Genomic DNA, 14,936 nt, shown 5'->3' with positions numbered 1-14,936 from the left:
CAACCTTAATGTAGATTTTTGCATTTTATTTTCTGTGGTTTTAGAAGGAAAAAGTTTAAATGAAGAAGCTTCCATCTCTTGGGCTTCAAAGTTCCTTCTGAAAAGCTTATGAACACAGCACGTAAATATCATATGCTGCAAAATTTTGCTAAATATTACCTGAAAGCTGCCAGCCTGGACCTAAGCCACCTAGAACCTATCACTCCTGAATACGGCCACTAAAGGCCAGCTGCCCTTGACCAAAGCTTCCTGTGTACTGCCCTTCCTTATTCTGCCCAAATGGAGCTTGCTTAAAAATTCACTACATTTACAGATAAAGAAATGGGGGATGAGCTGCAACATGCTAGAGACTGGATAGTCACTGAGCTTACCCCATATTTTCCAGAGGGTCATTTTTAACTCATTTTCTCAAGACAGGCTGCTGTTTTTCTCTCTGAGGTTTCACAGCTATATTATTAGCGTCGGAACTAAGACCCAGATCTGCAAAGGTATTTAGGGGCCTAACACCACTGACTTCAATGGGAACTAGCTGCCTAAATATTCTTTAGGGTCTGGGCCTGACTGTACTGCTATATATTTGATAATACTATTATAGTCTAATTATTGGCATTGCATCCATAGAACAGAGTCGCACAAGAATATGACAGGTTCTGTTCCAACATCAGAAGTACTTCTCATTAGAAGAAGATAACCAACTGCAGAAACAGAGTTAGTTTTACATTTGCAGCAGTGAAAGACATTTCTCAAGAGTAATTATTATGAAGAGGCCATCTCGCTGATCACATTATCTCCTTTAATACTGTTCACTGACCCAGGACTTCCCACCATGTGCATTAACATCATCGCCGTCTTGCTGCCCCTCCTTCCCTCACTAACCTCCAAGAGGTCGATGTCCTCCTTCAGCTCCCCCCTCTCTCTTTAGCAAACTATTTGTTTCCCCAACATTGGCTGGCAACTTACATCCTTTTCCTCTTTTTTTTTTTTCTTTCCTGCTGCTAAACACCTTTAGATAAAACCCAAGGTTCTTTCACTGCAGCTTTTCCTTTTCGTTCAGCACTGCATCTCTGACTTCTTCAATCTGTTTGAGTCAGGGAGGAGTGGCCAGTACCACTTCTCCTCTTTAGCATATCCCCTCAAAATCTTTCACATGCTTCCTCTTTCTCTCTGTTGAGGATCTTGTCAATTTCTTCAGTGAGACAAATGATGCAACCTGGAAAGAGCTTTCACTTTCCTCTACTTCCCTCCTGCTGTGTGATGTTCTTTTTCAGCCCAGTATCTGATCAGATGACTCTTTCACTCCTTCAACTCCAGTTGAAGAAACTGGATAGAAACGTCACTAGGGAATTCCTTTCCACCCTGTGAGGATAGGGAGAGAAGCAACAGCAGCACACTCAAGAACACAAAGTCTAATGTACCATATTAGCAAAGGTGTTGGGGACACTGGGGCATGGCCACTAGGTAACTCGAGGGGATGGAAGCCCCCAAGTGTCGATGAAGCCCCCTCGCACTAGGCCCAAGTCCTTGACCCCCTCCCGCCTGGAGGCACTCGCAGCAGCTATGCGTACTAGGCCCAAGTGTCCTTGGCCCCCCCGCCTGGAGGCACTCGCAGCAGTTATGCTGAGGATCTGCAACAATATGTTGCAGAGTCAGACTGCCTGAAATGAAACAAGGCCAAACAGGGCAAATATGGAAGAACAATGCTGAATAAAGCAGCTTTATGTATAGTTTAACAAATGATACCAGCTAGTTCCCTTGTTTTTTGTAACTGGATTGGCTGGCTATATGGATACTTAGGGCAGCTTGCTATTGGATAAGTATGCTGAAGAAAGGATGTATAAAAGTCTGTGTAACTTCCTGCTCTGTGTGTAGGATTTGAGATTCTATTCTCCCTGTACCTTTTTGCAGCTGCAAATAAACTTTTCTGCTTCTCCACCCCGTTGTGATTATTGGGTGAAGCAGACCGGGTAGCGAACCAACCCCTGCTGTTGTTTTGCCTCTCGGCACTGGGTGCCGGCAACAAAGGGACAATTACAATTAGTAAGAATTCAGTGTGTTCAGCACTTTGGCAGATTGAACTCTAGGTGTGTACGATTATGTTGCCCCTAGTGGTGGATTATAAAAAGAAAAAAGTCCTGTTAGTACTACTAGTAAACAGAAACTTCATCTCAAAGAATAAATACCAGTGTTTTGGGATCTGAAGATCTTGAGTTCTATTCTCCATTGTAGTGTTTTAGCTGACAATTTTATACAGCCATGTATTTGTTCCAAGAGCAGGGTCCTAAGGAGCAGATAGAAGAAACCATAAGCCGCAGATGGCTATTTGAATGGAAGCCCAACAACTGTTTATTACATAAATAAGAAAAAGTGTAGTAGCACCTAATATACTCCAAAATGTAGGCCCTGTTGCAAACTGGCATAACAATACTCCAGTACCTGGAGATTGCCAATTTTTGGCCCCCAGTTCCCAAATTCCTTTGCAACCAGAGGCAATATTTAGTCAATCCCACTGCACCAAAAAAAAAAAAAAAAATGGAACGCCCATACAACCACATACAACTTCACCACAAAAAACTGACATCTGGATCTATCTGATCCTTGCCTCTGCCTCACAAATTCCATGGCATGAATAGAGAATAGCAGCTGCCCCTACTCCACCAAAATAATCTGGATCCCTGTGCGCCCCAGCACTGAAAAACCTGACTATAGCAAATGGAGCCTATTTTTAGTAGCGATCACTCAAATAGAAATCTAAATAAAACAACCAAACAAGTGTAGCTTCTTCTATGTAAGTAGGAAAACCTGGACCCTCCCTTTTGCTTCCCTGTATTATTTTGCAAACTGGTGCAGTACCACTGCAAAAACACACAATGTGTGCTTTTGAGTTGCTCTTGCACTAGGATGTCTCAGTACTCAGAACCTGGGTTGTAATGGCTAAGTAGGAATGGCAATAGGTTTTTACGTAAGTACAAACAGGGTGGCAAAGGGAGCCACGGTTGGGGCTAATAACAGTAGACAAGTGCAGGATACCTGCTTTTGCGCTCCTTGTGAGGAGGGATGTGTGGGGATCTGGATTATTGTAGTGTAATTGGAATAGCTGCCATGTAGCTGGTAAAATTTTGGGGATGAGGATTAAAAAAACCCAAAAATGGTTCGATTCAGCTGCTGGCTAACTATTTTTTACAGTGCTGCTCTATCAGTTTGCAACAGAGGCTGGGTGTTGTGGCGTAGTAGGTGCTGAAACAATAGAGTTGGGGCATTGGGCTTTAAAAAATAAGTCTTTTTCCAGAGCTACTAGGCCAGGATGGATCAAGATCCAGATATTCCCACTGAAATAGGAGTGGCCACATTTGTTTCCTATTTAGATTGTACACTCTGAGGTTGGGCCACCCCCCCGAATTTGTCAATAATCGGACGGCTCCTGGTGCTGGATCCGTGTTTTTTGGTGTTGTCCAGCCAGGAGAACGGGTTCATTGCGTGGCCTCTGGGTGACTGCTGCCAACAATGTAGGAAAACCTGACCGGATGCAGCGGCTGGATGCGGAGAGGGGAGGTTGGGTGTCTGGGGCTCCCCGGTGCGGTGCTGCTTGGAGGCGCTGGCTCCGGGGCAGCGCTGTGGGTGAGCTGGGGAGGCAGAAGCGGCACGAGGTGGGGGCTCGGGCTCCGCCGCTCAGCGACTCCCTGCCGCGGCGGAACCAAAGAGCCCCAGGCGCTGGGGCGGCCCGGACAGCTGGGGACCGGGATCGGCGGCGGACTACCCCGCGACGCTTCCTGCTGAGGGTTCCCAGCTGCCGCGCAGAGCCCGGCTACCCCCGCCCCGCGCAGAGCCAGGGCGGGCCGCCGCCGCCCGAGGTCCAGCGCGCCGCTGCGGGCTCTCCCTGCACAGTATGTTGCCCTACACGGTGAACATCCGGCTGTCGGCCCGGACCCTCACCGGAGCCCTGAGCGCGCAGAACAAGGGGGCGGTGGACTGGTGAGTGCGCGGCCGGGCAAGGGAGCCCTCGCTTGGGGGGGCGTGAGGGGCCCGGGCTCGGTGGGTGGGGGTGTGAGAGAGTGAGTGAGAGTGAAGGGCCCTGGCTGGGGATGGAGGGCGGGAGGGGGGCGGCTTCTGCTTTAGAGTCGGTTGATGAACCAATAGGAAAGGAGGCCTTGGAGCCCCGGAGGAGGAAGGAGGGCTGGTGGGGGAGAGAGGCTAGGAAGCCCTGGCCTAGGGGTGCAGGGGGAGAGGCCTTTCGGGGAGAGGCTGGGCGCTAGAGAGATAGAGGACCAGAGTCTTTGGAGTGGGGGAGCGAACTATGCCCTCCCTCCTGCTCCGGCCTTTCAGAGACAATTGTCAACGAGGGACTGTGCCTGACCCACTTTCTCTGTGACTGGGAAGGTTGTTACTCACTTTTCTAAGAGTACAGCATGGGCAGCCTCAAACACTGAAAACATGAGCTTTAAACATGTTTAAAAAAAAACAGGTGTTCTTTTATTTGACTTCTTAGGTTTCTGAGCCTTTGCTTGGTATAGGGTACACTATAGTCATGTTTTCCGTTTCTTTCCACAAACGGAAGGACTAGGAAAATATAAAGTTGAGATTCCCACATAATCACTTGTCTGCAGGAGGTGAAACATTAAATCAGACACCAAATATCGTGGGATTTGCTCATAGGTGCTGACTTTTGGTTTTGCTGGTGGGTGCCCCATCCCTGCTCTGCCCCCTTCTCCAAGGCCCTGCCCTCACTCTTCCCCATTCCAGCTCTTCCTGCCCCCGCTCTGTCCCCTCCCCTAGGTCCTATCCCCTGAGCATCTCCTGCCCACTGTTCACTCCTTTCTGCCCCTTCCTGCCTTGAAGGTGAGAGATGTGTGCTTTTGGGGGGGGGGGGGGGGGTTAGCCTCCTTCCAAAACTGGCAATTTTCAGCATATTTATACACTTTTCATAGTCTGTTATTGAATGTGTGTCTATCATTTGGCATCTGAACAATGTAATCATTATTAAAATAGTAATGAAAAATATCATTACATTATCATGAATTACAGTACAGACGCTCCCCGGGTTATGCAAAACCTGACTTATGCAAATTCGCACTTAAGGAAAAAGTTCCATAAGCTAGAAATAGGATTTTCGAGTTGCGGAAATTTTTGTGTAATGTACAGGTATATGTTTCCAACTTATGCAAAATTCTAGTTAGGCAAGACTTTCTGGGACGGAACGATTGTGTAAGTCGGGGGACATCTGTATATTAAATTCATTACATTCAGCTATAAGCTGACTTCACTAACATCCCAGTGTAAAGACATTACGTTTGCTCTGGGCTTCACACCGGCTTAGCGCCTGTTTGGGAGCTGAGGCCACTGATGGCTGTGGGAAGAAGGTGGATGGGAGGGACAAGCATTGGGGAGTTTTTCCCCTCTCCCTGCCCCTTTCTCCTCTCCCTTCCTTTCGCTCTCCCTGCCCCTTTCCCTTTCTCTTGTTTCTTCTCTAAGTCCTTGCTCCCCTTCCTGATGTTTCTCCCTTCTTGCCTCCCACCCATGTCCCTTTTCCCATCTCTCTAAGCTCCCCACCTCCTGGTGGCTCTGTCTAGTGCCTGTTCCCACCCACACACTCAAAGTGGCAGAGGAGGTTCCCTCTCCTTGGGTGGGAGGGTTGCCTAGTGGCTAAGGCACAGGTCTCGGGCTTAGAAGTTCTGGGTTTGATTTTCTGCTCTGCCACAGACTCCCTGCTTAGCCTTGGGAAAGTCACTTCTCCTTTGTGTGCCCTAGATCCCACCTGCCAAATGGGGCTAATGCTGACCCTGCCTGCTAGGCTAAATCCATTCATGGCTGTGTAATGATGGTGGAAATGGAGATTTGGGCTGAATTTGTCCACAGCCGGAGAGTATGGGGAGACGGGAGAGAGGGGCACTCAGGCCAGCTCTGCACAGAGTGGGGTTGGGGCTTCAGCCCTGTAACTTCTGCCACTAGGGTGGCTGGGGCTCCCGTGCCAGGGACTTCAGCCCCAAATGTTCTGCCAGGGTCCGGGGCTTCTCCTCCCTCTCCCCGCGTGGCTTCTGCTGGGGTCGGAGCTTCTCCCCCCGCAGCGTGGCTCCTGCCGGAGTCAAAGCTTTACCTCCCTCCTCCTCCCCCCCAGTGCAGCTCCTGACAGGGTCCAGGGCTTCTCCTCCCCCTAATCCACCACTGCACCAGCCCTAGCCTAGCTGGGCTCCTTTGGGTCACCTGATGCCTGCTGTGGCCGGAGTCGAGCCTGGCTGCCAGGGAGTAACCAAACACATGGACGCCATGGTCAACAGCCCAAGAGGTGTGGGGCGGCCCTAGGTGAGCAGGGGCTGCCTGTGCTGCTGCTGATAGTCCTGCACTCCTGCCCATGCCTAACCCTAATGCTTTTTTGTGTGTGTGTGTGTGACTCAATTAGCCCTTGCCAGAGCAGGGAGGTGGGAAACAGCTGATCTGAGTTTGCCCGCCAAACAGTTGATCGCAGCTGCGCTACCCGCAGGAAACAGCTCATCTTCCGAGGCACCCGCAAAACTGTTGATCCCTGGCTGCCAACAGCTGGTCATCCCAGTGTGTGATGAGCACCCCCTATTTTTTTTTCCATGGGTGCTCCAGCCCCGGAGCACCCACGGAGTCGGCGCCTATGGACTTGCTATATAATTGTGAAAATTGTCAGCACCTGAGTTTGGAGGATCTGATCAGTTTCACTTCCTGCAAATGAAAACTTATCATAAACATGCTCTTGACAAATTCAGTTTTGTTAAATTTCTGTGCATCGATGACTGTTTCTGGTTTTGTCTGTTAAATATTTATATTGGTGTAGGGTCAAAAGAAGTTGTTCTCAACCTTTTTTGGCTCAGGACCCATTTGTCAATGTTTATGGCCTGTTGTGACCCAGTAAATTGTCTGGGGGTGGAGGCCCTGGGGTAGTTTTGGTCGGGTCCTACCCAGCACTCATCCATCACCTGTGCTGTGGGACTGGCTGGGCTTCGCTCTCTGCAGCCTCCTTTATTGGTGTGACAAGCCACATATGGTGTAAGTGTTGACAAACATAAATGGTAGAAACCTTCTGCTATGTGTTGTAGAGATGATACACCTATCTACCTATGAAATGGCAGATAAAAAGCAATATTATATATTCAATGCCCTGTATGTCCTCCAACTAATCCAAACAACTGCTCTGTCAGGGACGTTAAAATTATACCCATTTTGCAGCTTGTGAAACTGAACAGGCTGCCTGATTTTTCAGTCCCATGCTTAAATAACTGAACCAATCCTCTGTCTGAGGACTTCTGCTTCCATATCTGTCAAGTCAAGACAACACCTTCCCCTCCACTGATTCCCTCGATATTTACTCAGAGTAGTGGACATTATCTGGGGTTCTGTGCTTGGTTCCCTTTTGGATTCTTTGCTTCAACCCCTTGACTCCAATCCTATTCTTGTTTGTCCTCAACCATTTAGCTGAACCTCATATTTTTGTGGTCCTCATATGTGGCAGTCAGCCTCTTCTCTGAGGTCAAATAGGCCGAAACTTTTGACTACTACTAAACTCACTTAAAATATGCCCCTTTTCTCTGTCACTTCTCCCCTTCCCTGCAAAAACCAACCAACCAATATCCCAACAATTATGAATTATCTCATATCTTATAAAGGAGCATGCCATACTATGTAAGTTTTAGCCTACCCTTTTAGCATTTAAACAGCCTCTGACATACATTAGCCTTGCGTTGAAAAATTGCTCCCTGTAGAGTGCTGGTATTAAGTTTTGTATGTTTTCAAGTTTTATTTTGTTGGGTAGGTTTTACTATTTTTATTTGTTTCCAGTAGCATGCACACAACATGCTTGATGTTGTACAAACAAGTGGCACACTTCTTGCCCCCAAATGATTTTAATTTTAAAAATGATCAAACAGAGGCAGAGTGTAGGGGAGAGGGAGATTACAGTTAACACAAGCCCCCTCTTCATAATAAACACAATGTTTTAGTGATACAATGATTTTTTAAAAACATATGATATAGAAGCAATCACAAATAAATCAACCATGCTGCTGTAGTTGCAGTTCAGCTTTATTTTATTACTTATTATACACAATATCAGTTGTGTTGAAAATCCAGCTACAGAAATTCTAATGAAGTATAGATCATTGCTACTACAGTTTGACTTTACAGCTAAAAAAATCTCATGAAATCCAAATACACCTACTGATGGTCTGCACATTTATTTCTTTCCTTGTTTGATAGTAACATTGCTATTTTTCCAGGGGCTGGCAAGGTTTGATTGCATATGGGTGTCAGTCCCTGGTGCTAGTTATTGATTCCAACACTGCCCAGACTGTACAGGTTTTGGAAAGACACAAAACTACTGTTGTCAAGGTGAGTTTATTTGTTTCATGTTTTCTTTTGTGTGTGTTGTTTTTTCTAAATTTCAGTGTAAATAACTACCATTTTATCTAATTTGACTTTCACATCAAATCTGGTATATAACTAATCTTTAAGGAATAAAATGACCTCTTTGATGGCTAAGATCCAATCATTTGTTGAAATTGAACAGGCATCTATGTACCATTATATTTTCGGATGTATGGAGAAACATCTGTATGTGTGTTAATGATACAGATGTGGCCAAAACAGAAACACTCCTTAAAAAAAAACAATTATTATACACATAATACACATTGAAATTCTCCTTTGCTTTTGACTTAACTGATCTTTCCTTATTAGAAAAAGGCCAACATTGTAAACAAGAGATATGCATGGCAACATACAGTTCTACTAACTTCACAATCCATAAAAATATTTTTGCAGTTTTCCTGTTATTTTTGAATCTTACAACTATTTTTATGGCTTAATGTAATAGCAGTAATGAGTCACCAGGAAGGCTTTTCCTGATAGTTAGGTAGCTGAGTTCATTATCATGGCACCTGCCAAAGAGACACAGTCTCCTTGCAGATCAAGCACCACGATTGTTTTTGAGCTAAGTCTGGCTCAGTGTTCAGTCTGCGTCTGTCATTGGTGTTCTTATAGTGCTACTTTTGGCAACCATGTGATAGCTGGTTGTGCAGCAGCATTCCTTAGTTAACGCACTAACTGGCTGAGTTAAGTGCCCTCAATTTCATTTTGCAACATTTATCTCCTAGGAAATACTGCTTTTGCGTATTTGTGTGTGTTTAATTCCTTAGTATTTTCTTGTTGGATTCCTATTTTTCTGAGAAAATGAAACTGTGCTGACATTCTTAAGTCATCAGTTCATCATGATTATCAATAATTATGACAACCCTAAAAAGATGACAAATTCTGAGCTCTTTTTAGCAATAATCTGCTTATCTATGGATTGTCTAGTCTTGGGGAAGGGGTGACGCATGTTTTCTGTGGAGATTCCTCAGCTCAGAACTCCATCAAATAGTTTGTCAGGGCTTGACCTTGCCAACTTCAGAGCATGGTACAAGGCACATCAATTTGATCTTTTCTTAGACCATTGGGTATTGGTGGATTATTAGTGAATGATTGGTGCATTGCATGGCTGAGGGCTGTTTGGTGGACAGTTAGATTTCATGTCTGGTAATATTGAATCTGTTCTATCCAGATGCTACAACAATAGATACATAACAAATTAATAAATTCCAAGTCCAAAAAGGATCATTGTGATTAGTCTGACGTCCAATACAACACATAGCATAGAAGATCCCCAAAATAATTCATAGAGTAGATCTTCCAGATATAAATCAGGACTGGAGATTAAATTAATATTCCTCCCCTGAAAAACATTAATAAGGATTTGTGTGGGGCACTTCTTGAGGGCAATGCAGTTCAATTCCCCAGTCTCTGCCCTATCAACCAAGCAGAGGGCAGGTTTGGGAGCTGCAGTGCAGATCCTCCTTGGCTTATAGTCCAGTCTATCGACTGGAATGGTGGTCACCCCTCCTCTGCAGTTCTTGTATAGTGGAGAGTGGGCTGTATAAGAAAAAGTGGTCTGTTTTGACGCTGTAGACTGCCATATTTTTGAGTGAGGTGCAGAATACCATCTTGCAGTGTTCAAGAGGTTCATTTATAGTTGATCCTCTGCACTTGGATACATATCAACCCAAATAAATTAAAATAGCATCACCAAATCCTGAAAGCAGCTGTCTTCAGAGGTAAAATCTAGCAAGATATTGCAGGTGGCTGAAACTTTGTGTATTTAAAAGTTGATAACTGCATGAGAGTACTTTTTATTTTGGTGGGGTGACAGCAATCTACCATGTTTATGTTTCTTCAAATACAGTGCTTTATTTCACAGTAGCAGCCGTGTTAGTCTGTATCCGTAAAAAGAAAAGGAGGACTTGTGGCACCTTAGAGGCTAACAAATTTATTAGAGCATAAGCTTTCGTGAGCTACAATAAAGTGAGCTGTAGCTCACGAAAGCTTATGCTCTAATAAATTTGTTAGTCTCTAAGATGCCACAAGTACTCCTTTTCTTTTTAATGCTTTGTTTGGGTTTTTTGGGGTGTTTTATATTATAAAATTAAACCTGTTTACATTGCTATGGAAACATTGGTACCTACTGAATAGTTAAGATTAGCATCTAAATAAGGACAAGAATTCCTCTAGTCACATTTTAATGATTGAATTTAGTCTCCGGATTTGGAGCAATAACATACCAGAGAGCAACTGAATTTTCTACATAAGTTTAGATCCACCATTTTTCTGATACAGCCAGGCTGTGTCTCTGACTTGCCTATTGATTAATATATATATAGATATAGATTTTTGTTTCTGTTGATAGGAGTATTTTTCAAATGTAAACATCTGGAACTGCTATATAAGTTGTGTGCCATGTCGTATCTCCATATATGACAACACATTTCTATGCCACAAACACTTTGATTAAAGCCTTTCTGTTTTATTACGTGTATGGAGATTATCAAAGAAATATGTGGCCAAAATTTGAACAATAAATTATATTATCCTCTATAGTGGATGGAGCAATAAGTGATATGGACATGTGCAAGAGGTTGGCAAATAACCATACAAAGAGTTAGTCAGCATCATAACTGTTCTAAATTGAACATAATATTTAGGTATTACTTCTGTTGGTTAGAGATCGTCCTGCAGTTGGTCACAAAATGGAGACTGATGAGAGCGGTAATAAAAACATACCTATTGGCCAATCCACATGGATATTTTGGGGACCTGTATATTATGAAGTATATTAAAACACTTTTTAATGACTTTACTCTCTTAAGGCAAGATACTGTATAAGAAAATATATCAAATCATTCTTTACAACATGTTTTAAAATTATATACTCTGACATTACAATGAATGACACTCACTCTGGATGAGCAGTAGATTGTCGTCTTAGTCTCCTACACCCCTGACATGTGCTGGACTGTCCTCAGAACTGGTCATGAGATATAGGTAAATACCAAAACCTAAAATAGTGTCCAAACAGCAAATTAAACACACAGTGGAACAGGACAGTGGCAATATTAATAGCTTAGTTTAAAAGTTAAACATAGGTTAGTTAATAAATTATAACCGATATAATTATATATTATATCGACTCTTCTGCCTTATAATGATAGCATTATAACTGCATCAGGATAGCCATATTTTCCAGCAAATTTTTTTGATGTTATACTATTTCAACAGTAAGCTAAATGTTAAAGTCCCTGCAGTCTTTATATAATTTATTAGATCATTTTTCAAAACTACCATCTCTTTTATTAACTGGAGCAGACCCAGGAAAATGACTAATTTATGAGGAAAAAGAGAGGAGTGGAATTCTGTTCTTTTCTGCTTTAAAGATCAGTGGACATCATATAAGAAATTATTATACTGGCCAAGATATTTCCACACTTCTCTAGATGTATTCATAAATAATTTTCTTCCATTCCTGTACTTAATATTTAAGAAGTCTACTTACCACATTCCTTTTTAAAAAAACTATTACAGTTGCAAGTGACATAAGAAACATATTCTGAGTCCATTGTTACAAAGAAAATAACATAGACAGGCTCCATTTACAAGGAATTTTCACGTAAAAAACTTGTTGGATGTTATGTTACTGGACTGCATACCCCAGCAGTTAACACTGTTAAAAGCCAAGAAATAAGCAATTAAGTATTTCAACACACTATCTGCAATCTATTAAACATATCCTCTTTTTAACCTTATGAACCTTCTATCTTTTGCACACATCTCTCTACCTTCATGTTGAACTATTAATGGGTATCCTTAAAGTCCAGCCATGTTTACTTTATATATTTACCCCCTTTGTCCTAATGAATAATATAGATTTTGTGTGGCTTTAATAATATTATCTGTAGTGTATCTATATTTAGGGGTTTTTTTATTGGTGTGTAATGTCAGATTGCAAATAGTGATTGCCCGATGTTTGTCTGTAATGTTTAAACAGTTATGCATGGGTGATCAGTGTAGCTGATGATCAGTGTAGCTAGTGATAGTTCTAAAGTTCATGTGGCTTTTTTATATAGTAATTACAGGTTTGAAATCTACATTTGAGTATGCATTCACATATTATATAATTGTTCACAGTCAAGCTTGCCCTATTAGTTGTTAAGGTGAGGGTGATATGTGTAGGCGGTGGATGGTGGAAAGAAGTAACTGATGTTTCAAAGATCTTTCACCTCCCTTCCCCAATTCAGCTCAACGTTCTGGCAGAACTGAGAAAAGGTGAGCAGGGATGTAGCGGCAGAGGTACAGGGAACGACTGAGGAAGTGCTAAGAGGGTTTTGGTTGGAGGGACACAGGGATGTGGCTAGGAACTTGCGGTGGTGGAGCCTAAGGTCTACTGTTTTGCTGCACCCCGGGATTTGAAATCAGAATGCCAAGGAGCCCTTGATGTGCCAATACCTTTGTGCAAAAGCACTGGACTCGCTCACGCATACGCTACCTTCTTGGCCATCCAGACACATCGTGCGACTGCTTAAACATCACTGTTCCCCACTCTTTCCCCCCCCCCCCCCCAAAAAAAAACAAAACAAAAGATTTGTTCAGCCTCTCATCTTCCCCAGACCTGCTCTGCTCCCACTCCAGAGCCTGCCTCCATAAACCTTGCTGCTGAGTCTGCCAGGTAGTGAGTTAGACATGCTGCACATGCCTAGTGAAAATAAATGACTTAGGCTTAGACAGTCTGTAGCTTAGAATTGTGTCATCCAATACATAGATACCGGACACCACACAACTTACATTTTGTTGGATGAGAATATTAATCTTTGAACCCCACAGCAAAAATGAAACTCTAACTTTTCATTAATAGTTGCTTGTAAAGTGTTTTGAAGAGAAATGTCCTGTATAATAAGTGCTAAGTGTAACAGTGATATTTGAAGGACCTTTGAACAGATGCAGCTATCGGAACAACCAGAGTTTGGAATCTGATTATGGTGATCTGGTCTGGAAACTTATCATATTGATCTCTTTGGTCATACTGGTCAAACTACCCACCTGATTCGTGAAATCAACCCAACTAGAGTGCTAAAGTTTCAAAAACAATGGTCAGAGACAGCTAAAAGGGGCTAGGGTTTGTGTGTAGAGGGTGGTGATTCTTTGGGTGGAAAGAGAGATTCTAGACGACGCTAGCATAGGTGAAGAAGCAGCACCTGATACATTTTTTTGACAAAAGTATATGTAGGAACTGAAGAGAAACAGTCAAACAAAAAAAGTCCTGTTCAGTTACGTCACATGAAGGCAGACAGCTAAATATTGAGAAATTTTAAAAGTGCTTGTATACAAATGCAAGAAGTCTAAATACAAACATGGGTGAACCTGAGTTCCTGGTATTAAATGAGGATATTATGTAGTAGGCATCCCAGAAACTTGCTGGAATGATCATAATCAATGGGACATGGTAATACCAGGATACAAAGTATATAGGGATGATAGAATAGGTCACACTGGTGGGGAAGTGGCACTATATGTGAAAGCAAACATAATCCCATGTAGTAAAAGTCTTAATTGACTCAAACAGTATAATAAAATCTTAATGGATAGAAATTCCATGCTTGAATGATAAGAGTATACCAGTAGGTAATACACCATCAAGCCCCTGACCAGGATGGTGACAGTGATTGTGAAATGTTCAGGGAGGTTAGAGAGGCTACATAAACAGAAAATACAGTAATAAGGGGAGATTATAACTGTCCCCATAAGCAGTCGTGGAATGAGGGAAGATCCTCTCATGGATCAGTAACTGGTTAAAAGATAGGAAGCAAAGATAGGAATAAATGGTCAGTTTTCACAGTGGAGAGAGGTGATAAGTGGGGTCCCTAAAGGATTTGTACTGGCACCAGTGCTGTTCAACATATTCCTTTTTCCAGATAATTTATGAATAAACAGTGAGGTGGCAAAGTTGGCAGATGATACAAAATTACTCAAGATAGTTAAATTCAAAGCTAACTGTGAAGAGTTACAAAGGGATCTCACTAGACTAGGCACCAAAATGCAGATGAATTTCAATGTTCATAAGTGCAAAGTAATGCACGTTGGAAAACATAATCCTAAAATGAGTGGTAACATACAAAATGAGTGGTAACAGCTAATTTAAACCACATCAAGAAAGAGATCTTGGAGTCGCCATGGATAGTTCTCAGAAAACATCAGCTCATCGTGCAGCAGCAGTCAAAAAAACGAACAAAATGTTAGGAACCATTAAGAAGGGAATAGATAATATAACAGGAAACATAATACAACTACATAAATCCATGGTGTGCCCAAACTTTGAATACTGTGCAGTTCTGTTCACCACTTCTCAAATATATTGGAATTGGAAAAAGTACAGAGAAGGGCTACACGAATTAGTAAGTGTATGGAATGGTTTCCTTAGGAGGAGAGATTAAAAAGACTGAGACTGTTTAACTGAGAAAAGACAGGACTAAGTGGGGAGTATGATAGTGGTCTGTAAAATAATGAATGGTATGAAGAAAGTGAATAGGGAAGTGTTATTTGCCTGTTTTACATAACAGAAG

The 14,936-nt window shown here is 42.8% G+C and overlaps 1 protein-coding gene across 4 annotated transcripts in view; it reads left to right on the top strand.

Annotated features, from left to right (window-relative positions):
* Window positions 1-3,798: 3,798 nt before the first annotated feature.
* Window positions 3,799-14,936, top strand: part of WDR11 (WD repeat domain 11) — a 76,980-nt gene continuing 65,842 nt past the window's right edge. For all 4 annotated transcript variants that reach the window (XR_013346725.1, XR_013346724.1, XM_077823013.1 and 1 more), the window contains exons 1-2: window positions 3,799-3,969; window positions 8,232-8,343. Coding sequence is in view for 2 of the 4 variants with exons in the window: in XM_077823013.1 (XP_077679139.1) it covers window positions 3,884-3,969; window positions 8,232-8,343 (198 nt within the window). In the remaining 2 variants the exon portion in view is untranslated. The remainder of the gene's footprint in view (window positions 3,970-8,231; window positions 8,344-14,936) is intronic.

Source organism: Eretmochelys imbricata, chromosome 7, assembly GCF_965152235.1.
Source record: "Eretmochelys imbricata isolate rEreImb1 chromosome 7, rEreImb1.hap1, whole genome shotgun sequence".
NCBI lineage: Eukaryota > Metazoa > Chordata > Testudines > Cheloniidae > Eretmochelys > Eretmochelys imbricata.
The sequence above is the reverse complement of the archived record's forward strand: the minus strand, read 5'-3'. Positions and strand labels throughout refer to the sequence as shown.